This window comes from Conger conger, chromosome 4, assembly GCF_963514075.1.
Source record: "Conger conger chromosome 4, fConCon1.1, whole genome shotgun sequence".
In the NCBI taxonomy this organism is placed as follows: Eukaryota; Metazoa; Chordata; class Actinopteri; order Anguilliformes; family Congridae; genus Conger; species Conger conger.
In genome coordinates this window covers 18,977,256-18,997,690 of record NC_083763.1, presented here as the reverse complement: position 1 = coordinate 18,997,690, position 20,435 = coordinate 18,977,256, and the positions used below count along the sequence as shown (strand labels likewise).

Here is a 20,435-nt window from a genome sequence, read left to right as displayed (position 1 = left end):
GGTATTTTCTGGATGCATTTAGAAAATTGTACATTAATTGTACCTTTCTCAACAGAATCATGTGTTGCACTGACTCTAGAATACTGGCATATTACAGTTTTACATTACATGTCATTTGGCTGACGCTTTTATCCAAAGCGACTTACAGTTGATTCGACTAAGCAAGAGACAATCCTCCCTTGGAGCAATGCAGGGTTAAGTGACTTGCTCAAGGGCCCAACGGCTGTGCGGATCTTATTGCGGCTACACCGGGGATCGAACCACCGACCTTGCCAGTCATTTACCTTAACCACCTTACCTTACCGGCCGCCCAGTTCTGCACAAGGGAGTTCAGTAGAGTTCAGAAAGCATACAATTTAGACATTACATAACATTGATATTGACATTACATTAATGATTTCCCCCATGAAAGAGAAGTAGCTCAAATAAGTTTCTATTCACTTCCAGCGCATGACCCTACAGCACTTTTTTTATAGTCGCTGAAGGACTTGAAATTCGAAAAGGGAAATGTGTTATTTTGTTAATGTTTAAGGTTAAATCTGTATAGCATGCTCCCCGTCTTAACAAATGAACAACACGCTGCTTAAAACAAAATATGACATCCTTGTAACTTAATTTTAAGTCATTCTAATTTGACAGTTTTTGCACACTCATTTCCAAAAGAAATTCGAGAAACCGAATGACAAACGGCATGCATTGTATGAGTCAATCTCTGGATTTTACGTTTAAGTTAATATTGGATCAAAATAATGGTCTCCCAATAGACCTACAATTTGTAAACAATTGTGAGAATTGTATTGTACAGTTATATCGTGTAAAGTAATTATAAACAAAAACGGAACGTCAGGACAATTGCAGTGCGCTTAGCTGGAGTTGAAACCTCTATACCACAGATCTGCATTTCAACTGGAATAACTAAATCTTAGTCCACATATTTGGATATCTGCTCCCGTTGAAATGCAGATATGTGGTCTAGAGCCTTAAAGCTGCAGTTTAAACTCCAGCTAAGCACACAGCAATTAACCCAAAATGCCTAATAATACAGAACGAAGTATGACAATAACGTTCAGTTCAATTCAATTCAATTCAATTAATGTTTTGTAAATACAATGCAATTTATACTGGAAATGACAGCAATATACTAACAGCTAAAGCATACTAATGGTTCAAGGGTTAATAAAGCAAAACAAACACTGAAGGGTTAAAACAATTGGTACTGTTAGACTGAAAGCCCAAAGAACCAATCATAAACGCTGTGTCAGAGACAAAGCCAGGTTGTCTTCTTTCGAGAATAGAACCTTGCTTGACAGAACACACTATATGAGAATCCGAACAGCCTCGGCTTTCGGCGGTGTTACTTACTCTACTGTAAAGCCCCCAGTGGATCCGAATGCTGGAATATTCATAATTTATATCCGTCCTCGTCTGAACGAATCATTATTAGAATCGCGAACGGTTCCTTGGGATATGCAAGAAGTTGTTGATGAGCAACTACGGAAGTAGTTAGCTCGCTGGCTTGCTAACTTGCTTGGTAAGTGTCTTTAAAATGTTTTGATCGCGATTGATCTATGGTAGCCAATGTTACAGCCATCAACATGCTTAACGGCAAAGGCTAGTGAGGTCCAGGCAGCCTGCTACTACCTATGGATTCTTTACTGTGTTAGCCAGGCCTTGGAGCTGACAGTGGCGAGTCAGCACTGCTACTAGTCCTTTGCGTAAACACCACTAGCTAACATTCCTAGGAAGCATTTTAACTAGTAAAATATACGAGGGTAACCAATCAAATGCATTGTCCAAATAGCCCTATTTTGCCGTGTTGAATAGTCGTCATAGAAATGCTTTCATTAGAAGTATGAATGCCACAGCTGTTTTGGGGCCATGCCATTTGTAAAAGGTAACATGTTTGTGCTACGGGGAATGTTTCAGGCGTGGTTTATTTGAAAAAAGTAAGTTTTTAAATGGCCATCAAACAATTGAGGAGCCGTCAAACAGAATGCCTTATGATTAATTTTAGATCATCTCGGTCACGTTTTGAGATGCTGTTTTATTTTCCTTCTGGGGATTTTCTCTATACGATGTAGATTAACGTTATGACTTGAAAAGCAAATAGCCCAATTCAAAGCTTTGATCGAATCAAAGACATCCTTTGTGTTTGATGTAGAGATATTATGTGTGTACTGAAATGGTAAATGGGAAGTGGACTTGCATGCTTCCCCCCTTAAAATTATTTTAATGCAATGCTAGTTTGGCATGTTGCCATTTGCTTTGTTTTTACAGCTCGAATGTCTTCAGTGACAGGTTGTCTATTTCAATATTTCAGCTATGAGCCTGATGATTTTACCTGTCATTATAGTGTCAGAGGTGGGCTTGACCCATTGTGAGATTTCACATCTGTCAAAAGCAAAACATGTTTACACAGTTCAGCATCCCAGCAAAGACATGCTATTTATGTTTCTGTATTTTCAATTTCTTAAATTATAATGTCAAAGTAGTTTTCAAAAATACTAATTGTATCCTGTTTTAGAATTACTGGTTGAATGTATTTGTAAATATTGAAGTAAATTTGTAAGTATTTGTAAATATGTAAATATTTAGTTTTTACATGTGTGCAAATACTTCAAATATGTATTTTTAATAGTATTTCAAATGTTGTATTTTCAATTAATTGTACTTCCTTTTTTGAATTGTATCTGGAAGTTCAACTTAATTGTAAAGAACACATAAGAATCCAAAGACCATGTTGAAGTGCATAACATAATAAAACAAAATGTAATGCATGTTTTAAACTGATAATGATTCCAGATAATATAATAATTAAGTTGTAAGATGTAATATTTAAAGGGATAATCTGTGATGTGTGCGAGATCAGTAAGTAGGCTATTAGTTGTTTTAGGTGGTAGAAGTCCGGCAAATCAACAGAAAATCAACTTAATAAATATCCCAAACAAAACCAAGTGTTGGGACAGGCACGTCTCAAAAAACTCACTGATTATCACTTTAATTAGTTAGAATGCTTTGGCAGTTTAGGTCTACTATTCACCCTAAGAAAGCTCAAACAATTCAAAGTATCCCACAACTCACCCAACCCTAAGCTACCCAAAACTACCACAAACATTACAGTTACACAGATTAAGCTTAAATGGCGTGCATTCAAAAATGGAAATACAAAACTCAATTTTGTCCAGGACTAAGCTTAACCTGTGTCCATGAAACCGCCCAATGAGTTGCAACAGGCCTGTATGCGTGTCTGCAGAGGACACATTTATTAATTCAGGAAGCCTGTTAACCAAATGCCCATATTTATAATATGGGGTGGAGTCCTGCAATCAGTTGGTTGAGCTCACCTGCTATCATGATCCAAAAGGCAAAGATGGAGGAGAATCTGGTGTCTCTTGGGTTAGCATCTTCTATGCGTAACGCTTGATTTCTGGACCTGTCGATGAATGAAATCCTACCTTGGAATGACTGGCCACTTTCTACTGCACTGGAACCATCAGTGTTATGCTGAAAAAGGTTTAAACTTTTCCATACTGGGGAACACGTCAACAGTGCATATAAGGACTACAATACAAGACTGTCTGTTGACAGTCTCAACAAGGCAAAAGTTAACCAATCGTTGCTTACTATCATGAGTACTCTTTAGCTCAGGATCCGTTTGAGGGGAAGAATCATCTGCAACCTGCTACTGCCACGAGATGGAACTCACAGCTGAAGTTGATTTTTGTAGGGTCCTTGCACGGGCCGCCAAATAACGCTGGTTACGTATGTAACCGTGGTTCTATGACTGGTGGAAGACCGCCAGATGGCGCTGTAGACTGTGTGAAACCCCTTGCACTAGCCGCATCTATGCCGAGAACTAATGCCCAAGTTGTCACCTCGTGACGTATGACGTGCCCCAGATGATAAAACAGTAGTGCGCACGTCAGACTTTGCCTGGAGTCTTTCTCGCCAGAACCAGAGACCCGAGTGACCGGTCTATCTGGCGGTCTTCCACCAGTCGTAGAACCACGGTTACATACGTAACCAGCATTCTACTTCCTTGTCTCCAGACTGCCTGATGGCGCTTTAGACTGTCTGGAAGACTTATGTCCAAGCTGTCACATGCATGGTAGTGCTAACACAAGACCAGTGTATTCTCACTTATTCAACTTTATTGAACATTCCAGTCCGGCTTCTTTTATTGTAAACAACAAACAGGCGGAGACTAGGCTCACGCATCCTCATAAACAAGAATTGCTGTCTTCTGCAGCTGAACAGGTGGGGCAGTGAAGTGAACTTGAAGCAACATTTATCCTGTAGAACCTGGAAAATGTGCAAGGCGAAGTCCAAGTCGCAGCGGAACAAATATCCAGAAGACTTATACCCCTCAGGGCTGCCCAGGAGGTAGAAACAGAACGAGTGTATCACAACCTGTAGAAGAATATGCAAAAGTTATAGTGTCTGTAATCCAATGAGCCAACCTATCCTTTGATAAGGCTGTTCCTTTACATCTGTCACTGAAGCACACAAACAGTTGGTCAGTGGTTCGCCAACCTGCTGTATTTGACACATATTGCTGAAGTGCTCTGACAGGACAAAGGTCCGTGTTCAGTGCATTATCAGCAGAATTCAAGGCAGGAATTGTAAAAGGCCTGTTAATGTAATCTGGACCCAACACTTAAATGTTAAATGGTAAAAATGTTGGGTTTGGCCACAATGTTACTCGTGAGAGCTCCGGCCCCCACTGCATACACTGCGGGCTGATGGAGAGTGCGTGCAGCTCACTTACTCTTTTTGCAGAAGCAACTGCAATCAGGAAAGCCGTCTTCATCAAAAGCCACTTAACGTCTGCCTCCTTTAGAGGCTCGTAGGGGAAACTGCAGAGACTGCTCAACACAACATTGAGGTCCCATTGAGGGACGACACATTTGCGAGGTGGGTTAAGTTGTTTTGCACCTTTCAAGAAGGTCACAACCATTTTATGCGCTCCCACAGGGAATCTGTCTATCGGATCCCTGTAGGCCGACATCGTTGCCACATACCCCCTCAGGGTGGACGCCGAGCGTCCAGCCTCCAATAGACATTCCTGGAACTCTAACAGGTCAATGTCACGTTCAGAACACCATGATGAAAAATATTTCCATCTACCACTATACAACAAACATGTCGAAGGGGCACAAAAATTTAGAAGAGTGTCCCTGACCCCCTCCGAACAGTCCAGTATGCTGCATGAGCTCCCAAGGGCCAGACCCAGAGCTTCAGTCTCTGAGGATGACTGTGCCACAGACACCCGTTCAAGTCAACAGGTCTGTCCGGAGTGGTAGAGGACTGGGTGGGCCTGTTAAGAGTGCCTTCAGAAGGTAAAACCAGGGGCTGTGCACGCGGTGGGGTGCAATCAGAAGCACTGGCTGGTTGGTCATGCGTATGCGCTGAAGTGTCTGCCACAGCAACGGGAACGGTGGGAACGCATATAGCCTCAGATCTGGCCACTGATGGGCTAATGCATCCTGCCCTAGGGACCCTGGTTCGGTTTGCAGCGAAAACCATTTTGGGCAGTGGGTCGTGTCCCTGGTGGCAAATAGGTCCACTTCCGCTTGCCTATATGTTTTCCAAATTGTCCGAACGACCTCCTCGTTCAGACGCCACTCCCCCAGGAGGGGTCCACCCCGGGACAGGGCATCCGCCACACTTCCTTCCTGGCACATGTATTGCCCTCAGGGATAGCAGGTGTGTGTCTGCCCACAGCCAGATCTGCCGGGTGAGGTTGTTCAGGGTGGAAGATCTTGTTCCCCCCTGGTAGTTGACATGATACACTGTAGAAGTGTTGTCCGACCAAATGAGGACATGTTTGTGTTCCAACTGTCCTGTGAAATGCTGTAGTGTCAGCCAGACAGCCTGTAGCTCCAGATAGTTTATGTGGCAGGACCGGAACATTTCCTGCCACACACCGTGTATCCCTTGGTGATTCCACACCCTGCCCCAGCCATATTGGCTGGCATCTGTGGTGATGACCTCCCTCCTTGCTGGGGGTGGTCCCAGTGGGACTCCCCTGAGAAGAAAGGACCTCAGTGCCCACTGATCCAAGGAGGCAGTGCCCTTGGGGGTGATGGCCACCAGTACTCTCTTTTGAGTCTCTGCTGAGAGTCTTTTGGACCTCAGCCAAGATTGGAAAGGCCGGAGATGTCGTCTCCCTAATGTAACAACAGGTGTCGTGGCAGCCAACATGCCTACAAGGCGTAGCAGCAGGCCATAACGGCCCAATCTGACACGTGCGACTAGCTCCAGTATGTTGCGGACTCTTGCCTGAGTCAGGCAAGCTCGTTGGGTGATTGAATTTAGGTGGATACCTATGAAGTCGATAACCTGGGCAGGTTCCAGTGTGCTCTTCTTGAAGTTCATGGCTAGGCCGAGAGCTGAGACGTGGTTGAGTAGCGTCCGAACACCTAGGCTGGCCTGATCTGGAGATGGTGCGCAGATCAACCAGTCGTCTAAATAGGGCAGAACACGGATGCCTTGGCGTTGTAAAAGAGCCAGGGCTTCCTGCATACCTGCTGAATACCCGGGGCGCCAGTGATAGCCCGAAAGGCAACACTTTGAACTGGAACGAGCAACCTTCGAAATGGAAGCGGAGAAAGAGACGATGCTGAGGGGCGATGGGTACATGGAAGTACACGTCCCTCAAGTCCACCGTAATGAACCAGTCTCCTGGTTCCACTGAATAGAGCATGTCCGATGTGTGCAGCATGCGGAAGGGTAGTTGCTTGAGGTAGGTGTTTAGACGGCGAAGGTCCAATATCGGTCGCAGCCCACCATCTTTCTTGGGTACGACGAAATAAGTGGAGAACACACCCCTTTGTGTCAGGGGGTCTATCTCTTCGATACAATCCCTTCTAGACAAGGATGCTATTTCCGACATTAGCGCAGAACGTATTTCTGGACTTGTGGCGCGTAGTCCAAAGTTCAGAGGTGGCGGGCGGCGAAATTGAAGGCGATAGCCATTTTTGAGGGTGTCCAGGACCCACTGGTTTGATGTTGTGGAGCCCCAGTACTCCAGCTGTTGGGGAGTACAACGCTGTGGCGCCAGCCGCACACCATCAGTCTCTTGTCTGTGTGTGGTGTGTAGCTTTGGGGGGGTGGCTGTGAGTGGGCCGTGCACACCTGGGAAAGGAGGAAAAGGGGTTTCCACGTGCTCCACGTTGAGAAAAGCCATGCTCTGCCTGCCTCTGTTGAGGTTGTTGGAAGGCTGCTGTTGTTTGACGGCGGTAGACAGGGGCACCGCGAAAAGTAGGAGGTGGCAGTGACTGGGGACGTATGAAAACAACACGCGGTTTAACGTGTTGAGAGCGTGTTTCAGAAGCAAGTTGGCGGCGGTTGAGAGCCTCTTGTGCTGCTGGTCCAAACAACTGGCCAGGGGCTAAGGGCAGTTGGTGTAACACATTCCTTGCTGCATCAGGGAGAGGGGACTGTGCCACCCAGATCTGCCTTCGGGCTTGGACTAGCAGTCCCATGGATTTCCCACATTGTTAAGGCAGCGCTCCAACGCCCTGAAGTGCGGTGTCAACCAACTCAGAGGCTGTTGCGTCTGAGGCAGGCTGTAGTGCGGTTTGCAAGGCAAGCAGGACATGGGCTATAGTATTAAGGACCCGTCCCATTGTAGCCTGAGTGTTATAAGCTCTACACACAAGGTTGTCAGTGCGTCTACATTCTGGGCTAGGGCACCGCGGATCAGGCGCCTCATCCGGTGAGACAACCAGTGACACCACTGCAGATTCCACTGGTGGCATGGGGCGTAGGCGCGCAGAACCTGGGTCTGCCATGGATGTCAACAGCCTTGTGGGGCGGTCCATCCTGCTGGTGTTTGCCTCTTTCAAGGCCTCAGTAAACATCTTTATGAAGTCCTCACAGTGGGGAACAAACAGGTCATTGCTGTGTGTGGTTAAGCGGCAAAGACGGTTTGTCTGTATCATACTCTGGGGGAGAGGCTCTAAGTTAAGCTTGTCAGAGCCATTTGGATGGCACCTGTCAGAGTGGTGTTGACCATTGATGGCTCCACTTCATCTTCCGATTCCCTGCCGCTCTCTGTAGTATGATCCCCAGGAAGCGAAAAATCGTTGCTGTCCCCCGGAAACAGGCTATCAGTGGCAGCCAGAGAAAGAGTATCCTCTTTTCTGCGCAAAGGAGAAGCAGGTGGATTTTGCTGTGAGGCAGGTAGAAAGGCCTCATCATCTGTCTGAGAGCCAGATTGTGACGAGTATTGTGGGTGCATATTAAGAAGTAGCTCCCTTATCTGTGTGACACTATCAGTCAGTTCGTCCACCCTACGCGTCAGAACATGGGGGCCTGTGTTGTTGCTGGGCACTTGATCACACGCTCCTGAGAGGGTGCAGAGGAGAGGAGGCAATCCTCCTTCCCATCAAGCCCCGCTAGGCGTGCCTGCCGCTGTTGCATGGTTAGCTGGCTACAATGCACGCAGGGGTCGGACATAGCCTCTCTGTGATGGTTAGTCCCCAGGCAGCTGGGGCAACGGTCGTGTGGATCTTCCAAGTCCATGGGTGCGCTGCACAGAACACACCAGGCCATTCTGGTTACTGTTGCAACGATATGTGGTACCGGGGTATGGGCTAACAATTTTATATATATATATATATATATATAATTATTATAATTATTAATTAATCAATTAATTACATTACATTACATTATTGGCATTTGGCAGACGCTCTTATCCAGAGCGACGTACAACAAAGTGCATACCCATAACCAGGGATAAGTTCGCTGAAAGACCCTAGAGGTAAGTACAATTTCAACTGCTACCTGTACAACAAAGATAACAAACAAACAAACAAACAAACAAGAGCAAAAGTGACCAAAGTTAACTATCCAAACACTGCTTACCTAGCCAACTAAAAATACCGATACACAAAGCAAGTCACAGAGACAACAATTAAGGTTCACAGGGAGGTAGGGAGGGATGGGGAGAGGTGCTGCTTGAAGAGGTGCGTCTTCAGCTTGCGCTTGAAGGTGGGGAGAGATTCTATAGTTCTGACCTCAACGGGGAGTTCGTTCCACCACCGTGGAGCCAGAACAGACAGTAGTCGTGAGCGTGAGGTGGAGGTTCTGAGAGGGGGAGGTGCCAAGCGGCCTGTGGAGGCTGAACGAAGAGGTCTGGCAGGGGTGTAGGGTCTGATGATTTTTTGCAGATAAGCTGGGGAAGACCCTTTAACTGCTTGGAAGGCTAGCACCAATGTTTTGAATTTGATGCGAGCCATGACAGGCAGCCAGTGGAGGGAAGTAAGCAGGGGGGTGACGTGTGAGTATTTGGGAAGGTTGAAGACCAGACGAGCTGCTGCATTCTGGATGAGTTGGAGGGGTCTGATGGCGGACGCTGGGAGGCCAGCCAAGAGGGAATTTCAGTAGTCCAGGCGGGACAGAACCATCGCTTGGACCAGGAGCTGGGTCGAGTAGGGGGAGAGAAAGGGGCGGATTCTCCGTATGTTGTAGAGGAAGAACCTGCAAGACCGGGTCACCGCCGCAATGTTCTCGGAAAGGGACAGTCTGCTGTCCATCACCACGCCGAGGTTCCTTGCACTGGGTGACGGCGTGAGTGTGGTATCCCCGAGAGAAATGGAGAGATCCAGATGGGGAGAGGTATTAGCAGGGATGAATATCATTTCAGTTTTACCTGGGTTGAGCTTTAGATGGTGGTTGTCCATCCAGCTCTGGATGTCCCTCAGGCAAGCAGAGATACGGGCTGAAACCTGCGTATCAGACGGCGGGAACGAGACGAAGAGTTGGGTATCGTCCGCATAGCAGTGGTAGGATAGCCCATGTGCAGTGATCACAGGGCCAAGGGAGCGAGTGTAGAGAGAAAAAAGAAGCGGGCCAAGGACTGAGCCCTGGGGAACCCCTGTGGCGAGGGGCCGAGGTGTCGATACCGAACCAGCCCAGGCAACCTGGAAGGAGCGACCAGAGAGGTAGGACTCAATCCAGTCCAGGGCTGTGCCACAGATGCCCGTTGCTGACAGGGCAGACAGGAGGATGGAGTGATCCACGGTGTCGAAGGCAGCAGAGAGATCTAGAAGAATGAGGATAGAGGAGAGGGAGGCTGCTCGTGCGGCATGAAGTGACTCACTGACGGAGAGGAGCGCAGTCTCTGTCGAGTGGCCCGATCTGAAGCCAGACTGATGGGGGTCTAGCAGGTTGTTGTTAGAAAAGAAAGAAGAAAGTTGAGTAGAAGCAGCTCGTTCTATAGTTTTAGAAAGGAAAGGAAGAAGAGATACCGGGCGGTAGTTCTGGATGATGGAGGGATCCAGGGTAGGCTTTTTTAGCAGCGGAGTGATGTGGGCCCTCTTGGAGGATGCCGGAAAACAGCCAGAAGACAGGGAGGAGTTGACAAGGGAGGTGACAAATGGGAGAATGTCAGGTGTGATAGTTTGGAGAAGAGAAGAGGGGATAGGGTCAAGGGCACAGGTTGTAGGGCGGTGGCAGAGCAGGAGTTGAGAAACATCAGAGTCCGTAAGGGGGGAGAAAGTGGAAAAGGAAGGGATGGGCCTAGAGGGGGGGAGGGGCACAGTGAGGGGGGTGGTGGCTGTAAAGGATCTGCGGATGACTGTGACCTTCTCATCGAAGAAATCAGCAAAGTCATCAGCAGCGAAGGAGGACTGAGGAGGAGGAGGCGGTGCGTTGAGGAGAGAGGAGAAAATGGAGAAAAGTTTCCGGGGGTTAGAAGCAGAGTTCTGAATTTGCGTTTGATAGTATTTTGCTTTGGTGGCAGTGACATCGGAAGAGAATGCCGCCAGGAGAGACTGGTAAGTCATGAGTTCGGAAGAGTCTCTGGATTTCCCCCACTTCCTCTCCGCTGCGCGGAGGCTGGCCCTGGAGGTACGGAGGGTATCAGATATCCAAGGACTGGGAGGGGATGTGCGAGGTGGTTTTGAGACAGGGGGACAGAGAGAGTCAAAGGCGGAGGAGAGAGATGAAAGGAGGGTGGCAGATGCAGAGTCAGCGGGGAGTTTGGAGAAGGATTCGAGAGGGGGGAGTGAGGCGGTGACGGTGCTGGCAAAGGAAGAGGGTGAGAGGGAGCGGAGGTTACGGCGGGCTGAGGAAGTGTGGGTGGGAGGAGGGGGAGGAGGATGGGGAGGAAGAGGGAGGGAGAATGAGATGAAGTGGTGATCAGATGTATGCAGAGGGGTAACCGTGAAATCGGAGCATGAGCAGTTCCTTACAAAGACAAGGTCTAGGACATTGCCCGCCTTGTGGGTCGGAGGAGAGTGTTGCAGGGAGAGGCCGAAGGAGTCGATTAGCGGTAGGAAGGCGGCAGACTGGGAGGCTTCTAGGTGGATGTTGAAGTCTCCAAGGAGAATCAGTGGGGTGCCATCCTCAGGGAAGGAGCTAAGAAGGGTGTCTAGCTCATCAAGGAAGTTTCCCAGGGGCCCTGGAGGACGGTAGATAACTGCAATGAAAAGGTTAGTAGGGTAGGATACTGCAACAGAATGGAATTCAAAAGTGGATATGGACAGGTCAGAGAGGGGGAGAACAGAAAATTTCCACGAGGGGGAAATTAAAAGACCAGTACCACCGCCACGGCCGGAAGGCCGGGGAGTGTGCGAGAAGGAGAAGGAGGATGAGAGGGCAGCGGGAGTGGCGGTGTTGTCAGGTGTGATCCAGGTCTCAGTTAGGGCAAGGAATTGTAGGGACTGGAGGGAGGCATACGCAGGGATGAAGTCAGCCTTCCGAGTGGCAGACTGGCAGTTCCATAGTCCCCCTGTGACAGCAAAGTCCTCACAGGGGGTCAGCGGGGGATAGCTGAGGTTTGAGGGGTTCCGACGCCGTGGAGGCCCACGTCGCAGGGGGGGTCTTCGAGGGAGAGAGCAGACTGGGATGGGGTGAAACATAACATCACAAACGGGGACGGAGCGTCGCTCTGACACGCCTATTTAAATGGCCTACAATTGCTCACAAGCAATACCAAATCAAAGCTAATCTACTGATAAATTCCACAGCTATTTAAGTTACTTAAGACGAATGTTCAATCACTCTACGGGTATGCAACCAGTAGAAGTGATTAACAGGTAATAGACAAACAACGTGGCTCAAGCCCTAACCCTTGCTGTTCAAATGAGCAATTTAAAAAAATCAACTTTACCGCGTCTAGAGGAAACCCGCAGCGATACTAAACACCTGGTCAGAATGATGCACTTAATTAATTTCAGTTCTTTTCTATTTTATTTATTCGCCAAGCTGCGCGGGGAATGGGGCAGTTGAGTGTAGCCGCGCCGGAGCTAGGCATCGGTTTATTGTTTTGCCGCACCAGGGAAAGGGCGCTAGCAAGCTGGTGCTAGCTAGACCGGTGGAGTGGGTCTGTAGCACTCAAACAATATTCGCCTGTTAGCCGCGTCGGTGGAGAGACGTCGGCTTTCGCGCTATGCTGCACCGGGGGCTGGGTGTCAGCAAGCTCACTGTAATGCTGTACCGGTGGCCTGGGTCTACAGCACTAAAGCGGTACTCACCTGTCGTGGCCGCCGGTTAATGTTTTGTTTTATCGTGTTGTGCTGCACCGGGGACTGGGCCCCAACAACACACAGAGTAGAATGAGGTGCTGGGGTGTGGGCACCGCACGATTCACACGTTACCTCACAATAGTTAGTTAGTGCTAGACCGGTGTGGTGGGTCTGCAGCACTCAAGATAACTTACCTTTTAAAAAATCCAATGGTAAATTTTCCAATAGAGTCAGCAGAATAGTACGCTGTGAAAAGAAAAGGCTGTGGAAGCCAGCTGTTGAGATATACTCCGAAGTTTAGCTGTTTTGCAACCACAGTAGCTCTTTGTAGGAGTCTGTTCTCAGCAACAGCGAGAAAGCGAAAGGCAAAGTCTGATGTGCGCACTACTGTTTTATCATCTGGGGCACGTCATACGTCACAGGTGACAACTTGGACCTTAGTTCTCGGCATAGATGCGGCTAGCGCAAGGGGTTTCACACAGTCTAAAGCGCCATCTGGCGGTCTGGAGACAAGGAAGTAGAACATAGGGATTTTACTCTCTACGAAACCGGGGCGCCAATTAATGTTATGTTGCAGTATAACTGCAAAAAGTTATCAGTCTCATAAAATTACTGTTATCAGAAATATCTAACCACAATATTTAATTAATAATTAAAATAACCAATATTAATGATTAAACATACCGATAACCTGAAGGTTGGAAGTTCTTCGAAAGACTGCTTTAACTTGGCTCTCATGTCTATGTGACGCCAAAACAGACACCGGGTTTAATAAAATATATTTATTAAACAAACATACAAACACAGAACAGATAAACTAACGGGAAGTTAGGGTAAGTTAGTTGGGTGTGTGTGTGTGCGCGCATGTCCCTTGAACAAAGGAAAGTAAAAGTGGGTGTGTTAGTTATTGTTAGGTGAGAAGACTACTTGCGTAGTTTACTCTCTGCACAAAAGACGGCAAATCAATTCACGTACATATAGCTAACAAAATACATTCCAATGATAAGACGGCAAATATGGAAACACAGATTCACAAAAACAGTTAAGACTAAACTAAACACTGGCTATGCCTGAATGTTTGTTGTCTTACTGAGTCCATACACATTGGATCCAAAAGACGTGCTGTCCTTATAGGAGCCGCGATGGTGTTGTGAATGATGTCCTGAAGAGGTGCGCAAAGCTGGGGCGTTCTCATCTTAGCCGCGCGTTGTCGTCTGGTCCGCTCGGTTGCTGGAAGGATGTACGCTGGTTTTTTTTCCGTGTGTAAAAGTTTGCTGCTGTTGTTCGTTGGTGAGGTTTGCAGGGGTAAACTGATGTAGCGTTCCGCGTACACCAGTTTCCACTCGCTATAGGCCACGAAGTTACCGCAAGGTAACTAGGTGTGTCCGTAGGCCTGGTAGTGCGCTGTGCAGCATTCAGCCTCTGTCTGAGTCTCGGAGCTCGGATGAGCTGAAGCGAATGGCCAAAAAGGGTGCGTCGAAAATAAGTGGGAAGAAGAGAAGAAGAGGAGAAAGAGAGGGATCCCGAGAAAGTTTATTGCTCCCGCCATTATGGGATTGGCTGAACCGAGCTAGACATCATTGGGGGTGGACGTCGTGGAATTGTCCTGTGGGATTGTGGGAGTTGATCCTACATCTTCAATGCAGATGAGGAAAAGTTGAACACCCTGCCTGTCTCCAAACCGTCACCATGAAAAATATGTATTCTGTGATGCGGTTGATATTCGTACCCCCTTAAGATTGCCATAGGTCAAATGTTGTGACAGCCAGCTGTGTAATCCCATGTGTAGGGGGCTTTGAACCATCTCATTCAATGCTGTACAAAGTACAGTGATTAGCTGGTGAAAAGCTTTAAGGAAGCTACTGCGAAGCACCTGGCACATTACCAGGAGAGAACTATCAAATGGCCTCCTTCCTGGATCTGTGGTTCAAGCTGGCATGGTGTCATGCAACTGAGAGGACTGCCCTCCGAGAAGAAATCCACAAAATTGCTGAAATTCACGAAGAACTGATGAAGAAACTTCAACCTGATGAAGAAACTTCAACCTGATGAAGAAACTCCTAAGCTGGAAGCCAGCTGGATAAATTCTTTGGATACATTGTGCAACATGGCAGTGACTATACAGATTATCCAACCATCAAGAGATATGTAATGTGTATAACTGTAGCCTACATGAAACCTTGCTAGTAATACAGTACCAAAATGCTGTACCACCAATTACTCATTACTCATTATCTTTGCCATGACAGCTAACTGCATAGCACAGGTACAGTTATAATTTCCAAAGAAATAATCTTTTTAGCGGTAGTAAACAAGTGAAACAGAAATGAAGGCTGTGTTGTCAGCACAAATCTTTTAACGTTAAAAATGAAAAAGACAAGTAAATGGAAGCGATGATCACATTCTATCACATTCTATCACGTTCTTTTCCTCCCCACTCTCACAAAGATTTATAAATGTATCCCCCTAACAAAATAAAGCTGTACACCAGCTTGTTAATGCAAATATTTAATCAGCCAATCATGTGGCAGCGACTAAATGTATAAAAAGCATGCACACATGGTCAAGCGGTTCAGCTGTTTCTCAGACCAAATGTCAGAATAGGGAATAAATGTGATATGTGATAAATGTTAAATCACTTTGACCGTGGAATGATTAGCTATTGGTGCAAGACAGGGTGGTTTGAGTTAATTCTAGAGGTCAGAGGAAAAGCGCCAGACTGGTCAAAGCTGACAGGAATGTGACAGTAACGCAAATAACCCCACATTACAACAGTGGTATGCAGAAAAGCATCTCTGATAACACAACATGTGGATTGGCTACAGCAGCAGAAGACTAATAAGTTAAAAAAAAATAAGTCTAATAAATAGGCTACCTAATAAAGTGCTTAGTGAGTGTATGCATGCTCAATGGTGACTGTAAAATATGAAATCAATTTTCTTGAAAAATAATTAAAGCAGTGCTAGCTAATGTTATTGATTGGTATAGTTTGGGTTTATGGAAAAAAGGCATGTTTCTAATAACATTAGATTGGTTTTAGATTTAATTGATTAGTCTTATTTTTGTTCTGATATTTTTCATACATTTGATACAGTAGAGAGTTTATTTTTCATTCTTTAGAAAAAAATGATTTTGGTGATTTGTTTTTATTAAGCTATTAAAACTATGTATAGAAATGGGAAATTCTCAATTAAATTAAGGTTTATAGGTCTGATCTGAAATGCAGGATTGAAGTTGCCCTGCCTATCCATATCTCTACCTCATATGTACACAGCTCCTCACCACATACTCACTGAACACTTTATTAGGTATCTATTAGACTTATTTTTTAGACTTCTTCTGATGCTGTAGCCTATCCACTTAGAGGTTTGACACATTGTGTATTCAGAGATGCTTTTCTGCATACCACTGTTGTAATGTGTGGTGATTTGTATTACTGTCACCTTCCTGTCAGCTTTGATCAGTCTGGCCCTTCTCCTCTGACCTCTGTCATTAACAACTCCTTCAGTTAAAATGTCTGGCTTCAACAATAAGGTTTTGAGTCACTTTCAGGTGGCAATGAATCAATGATTATCATTTCCCCCTCTGTTACGCCTAATATGGCAAAAAGGTCCCATTGAATTATCTTTGTGCACAAAGTGAAAAACTGCAGATCTTTTCTGAATTGTGTTCTGGAGAGAACATCCTCCGTAGTAAGGCACATTGTTCAATTTGCATATCGGCCACAATACAGAGCTGTGTCTCATTGCTCACTCACACCTAAGAAAGGCGCCACTTGCTGTGCTCAGTATAAAGAGCTAGTTCTTATTACTCCTCAACATGCAAATATGTGGTAATGCGCATTACCTTCAACCAGAAGGCATTACAACAGGAGAACTACTGAGGAAGAGCATGTGTTCTCTTCCTTTCACAGAGCTCTGTCTTCTTTGTGGTTTATAAAAGATAAAACCACAGAGACACACTTTGTACCTTTCTCACTCTTTAAAGGCCATGTTATTTTGCTTGGGGAAAGTCCATCTTAAAGGCTCACGGTAGCTAATGTGCTGATCTGGCAGCTAATGTGCTGATCTGGCAGCTAAAATACATAAACAATGAATAAAAAGCTGTGTTTGCTCAATGCCTTCAGACTATGTTTGGATTTGAATAAAACTTCGTTTAATCTATTCAGAGTACTGTATAAGGCTAATTTCACATAGCACTAGTCTTGTATATCTGGGAGTGAGTAGAATTCTAAGATCACTGATCATTTTCACACAGTCAAGTGCTGATGTGCTTCCCTTTTAATTTCCTGTTTCCCATAAAGACAAAATAAATTAAAGTTACATTTGACAACTACAATATAGATGAGCCAAAGAATGTGGAATTTTTGGCCACTACTAATACAAGAAATTAACTGTTCGTTTTAGGCGGTCTGTCTAGAAATCTGCAAGCCTGTTCAACATACAGTAAAAGCTGTCCCTGAGTAGAAGACAAGAGAATTGCCACTGTTTGGTGTAATGATTCTCTTGCAGATGTTTCTGTGTCGGGTTCAGCTTGTTGTATTAATGTGTGGGTGATGATAGGACATTTGGCTATGCTCATGTGTCCAGTGTGATTTGATTCTCGATGTGCTCTTCTACCGTGATCATATTGATGTTGCTGGCCCAATGCATTGTCACGTTATTTACTGACTGCAGTCAAGTGCCAGGATATCCCCTCTCCGGCAGCACTCATCCTGATATCTGAAATGATTGATTTAGATTCATGCACTGTGTCTTAAGGCCTTGGCGACCAACCTCTTGATTACTTCTGTGCAGTGCAGTGAAGCTACCAACATATCAAAATTGCACTTAGATGATTGTTTCTGTCAGTGCTGCTGTGAAAGATCATTTCAAAATGAAATTGCTGTGTCTGAATTAAATAAGTATTGCACCGTTACTTTGCACTGTTCTACATCACATACAGATGAAATGGGCCCCTACGTTAATTTAACTCATCCTCGGATCACAGCTATAAACAAGTATACAGTGAGCACTAAGTATTTGGACAGTGGTACAATTTATATGCTCTGTACTCCGGCATATTGGCTCTGAAAAGAAACAATGAATATGATGTTACCTTTAATTTGAGGTTATTTACATCCATGTTGGGTGATCTGTCTATGAATTACATCTATTTTTATACATCATCCCCCTATTTTAGGGGACCAAAAGTAATTGGACAGTTGGCTTCTCAACTGTTTTGGATTAGTCCATTTTATTTAATTACTTCCATAGTGCAGGTATGAGAGCATCCAGTATCTTGTCTTAATTCTAGACTTTTGTTTGCAGTGGAATCTGTTATTGATTAACAGATGATTATATCATTAAGTAAAATTGTATATTTAGATTTTATCTACAATAATTGTTAGGGGTGCCTATAATTTTGGTATGTGTGGTTTTCAGAAAAAATTTGATTGCTAAATAATAAACATTCAAACATGAGACGAAATGTATTGAAATAAAATAATGTAGATTTCCCATATGTTTGAATATAAAATAGAGATAATTCTCCATATTGTCTATTGGTTTTTTTTCTCGGTTTTTATTTTTGCCAATAATTCTGGATCCCACTACTATTAAAGATACCAATTCTACAGGAGTTTACTGCCAGCAGAAATATCTGCTAAAAAGACCAACTTGGTTGTACTGGGGCGACATGGCTCAGGCAGTAAGAGCAGTCGTCTGGCAGTCGGAGGGTTGCCGGTTCGATCCCCCGCCTGGGCTGTGTCGAAGTGTCCCTGAGCAAGACACCTAACCCCCAAATGCTCCTGACGAGCTGGTTGGTGCCTTGCATGGCAGCCAATTGCCGTTGGTGTGTGAGTGTGTGTATGAATGGGTGAATGAGAAGCATCAATTGTACAGCGCTTTGGATAAAGGCGCTATATAAATGCCAACCATTTACCATTTACCATTTGTACTGTAGTGACTCACCTTGCCTGAAGGACAACACGATGGTGTGACTCCTTCTAAAAAAATTATCTTTCACTTCCCTTCTCCTTCAGTCCCTCTCCAGTGCCCGGATGTCAGGACAAACTGGGATGAAACTGGGCAGGCAACTGTGTCAAAAAATGAGGCTGAGCAATAACAGCAACCCCACTACGCTGACCACCATGAGGGGCTTGGAGATCCACTTCTACCTGTCAGGCGAGACACAGCTGGAGTACCTGAAGGACAGCCACGTTGCCGAGGACCTGTGCGTACAGGCAGCGCAAAAGTGCAGTGAGTTACAACACCACCGCTCCATATTAACACCGCTGCCTGAGGAATGAGCTGCCATGAGCCCAGACAGGAAAACACCTAGTGCTCCTTCTCCTGGGATCGGGGGTTTTAAAGGGCCGGTTTCACACGTGAAGTGGGTCAGCAGGATTGCACTATTGCTGTGCCAGAAATCACACTATTACTGTGCCAGAAATGCTGTAGGGAAAAAACCCTGTACATCTGTATAGAAAAGGGTCACAATATAACACTACAGTGAGCACTCCTGAGGCTGAGAGAAGCAAGGAGTAGAGGGCATGCAAACAGAGAAGGCATGGACCATGGAATGCTGCTTTTTTGGAATGCAATACATTTCAAAATCTGTATTAAACGCTAATTCACTTGAGTTCCGATAAAAAGCATTTTTTTCCCAGTAATATACCAACCGCAATCATAACACAATAAATGTATATGTCATTCATAATTTGACTATTTATGCACAGAAGCAAATAGTGGGATTAGCAGGATGCAGTAAGCTACAAATAATGTTTTGGCATTCATCAAACACATTTTTGCCACTCATGCTAATAATATTAAAACAACCCTAGGAGTGATTTCTGTTTTAATTTCATTATGTTGCGCAAGCGGACTAAAGCATTGCATCGTGTGAAAATATAATGATCAATAAACAAAACAATTTTTACTGACACCAAAATACAATTGACTCAACAAAATCTTTGTGTTTCAAGTCACCCATTGTAATCTCAAAAAAGACATCAGAATAGTGGCATTTATAGTATACCGTGTATTTTTGGTGACATTAGCTCAGGTAAGAGCAGTCGTCTGGCAGTCGGAGGGTTGCCATTTTGATCCCACCCTGGGTGTGTCAGAAGTGTGGGTGAATGAGAAGTGGGTGAATGGGTGAATGAGAAGCATCAATTGTGCAGTGCTTAGGATAAAGGCGCTATATAAATGCCAGCCATTTACCATTTTCCCCCCAACATTTTGGCTCTCCTTTTTTCTGCATCAAAAACACAGAATCCTGCGTTAACACGACCACTGGGCCCCTGCAGACAGGGATATGCAGACATATGCCAGTCTCCCTTTCTCACTGGCTCCCTTCAGGTATAGCTGAGCTAAACTGGGTCAGCTGGGAGCTTGTAAAAATAGCATATTTGCTTTGACTTCAGTACGTATGCTTTGCCCCAGGTCCATACCAACAGCATCAGCTGTTCACTACACTTCCCTGCAGAAACTGATGTAGACCGATGGAGTAGTCACAGGGGGAAAATCCATGACAAGACTGTTAAAATCTAAATGATAAGAGTGTTATGCTGCAATAGATTATTATAATTTTGCTTCCTTCCTTGCTACATGCTGCAGTGTGTATTTGTAGAATATCCTGATGCCTCATTCCAGAGCCTGCCAGTAAACAGGTCTGATTCTGTTTGACCTGTGCTTGGCTGGCCACACTGATGATCATAAAGGAAAACGAGCAGGCCTGTTTAATAACCCACAGCCATGTTGAAATCTCATCAAATAAGCAGTGTCAGTTTCAGCAGTGCTCCTTGCTGTGATCAGGACAGAGGGCAGTTTGTTGAAGCTCTTGGCTCTACAAGAAAACTGTCTGCCCTGCCTTGCTGTGAAAAACATTAAAAATCACAAACTATTTAAGTAATATAGGATTCATGGCAGTACAGTACTGGAGCATATTTGATAATTTCATACAAAAATCCTACTT

The 20,435-nt window shown here is 45.3% G+C and overlaps 1 protein-coding gene across 1 annotated transcript in view; it reads left to right on the top strand.

Moving 5' to 3' along the window:
- Positions 1-1,252: 1,252 nt before the first annotated feature.
- Positions 1,253-20,435, top strand: part of jak1 (Janus kinase 1) — a 37,984-nt gene continuing 18,801 nt past the window's right edge. The window contains exons 1-2 of the mRNA XM_061238728.1: positions 1,253-1,531; positions 18,502-18,718. Coding sequence (XP_061094712.1) covers positions 18,520-18,718 — 199 coding nt within the window. The 5' untranslated portion in view covers positions 1,253-1,531; positions 18,502-18,519. The remainder of the gene's footprint in view (positions 1,532-18,501; positions 18,719-20,435) is intronic.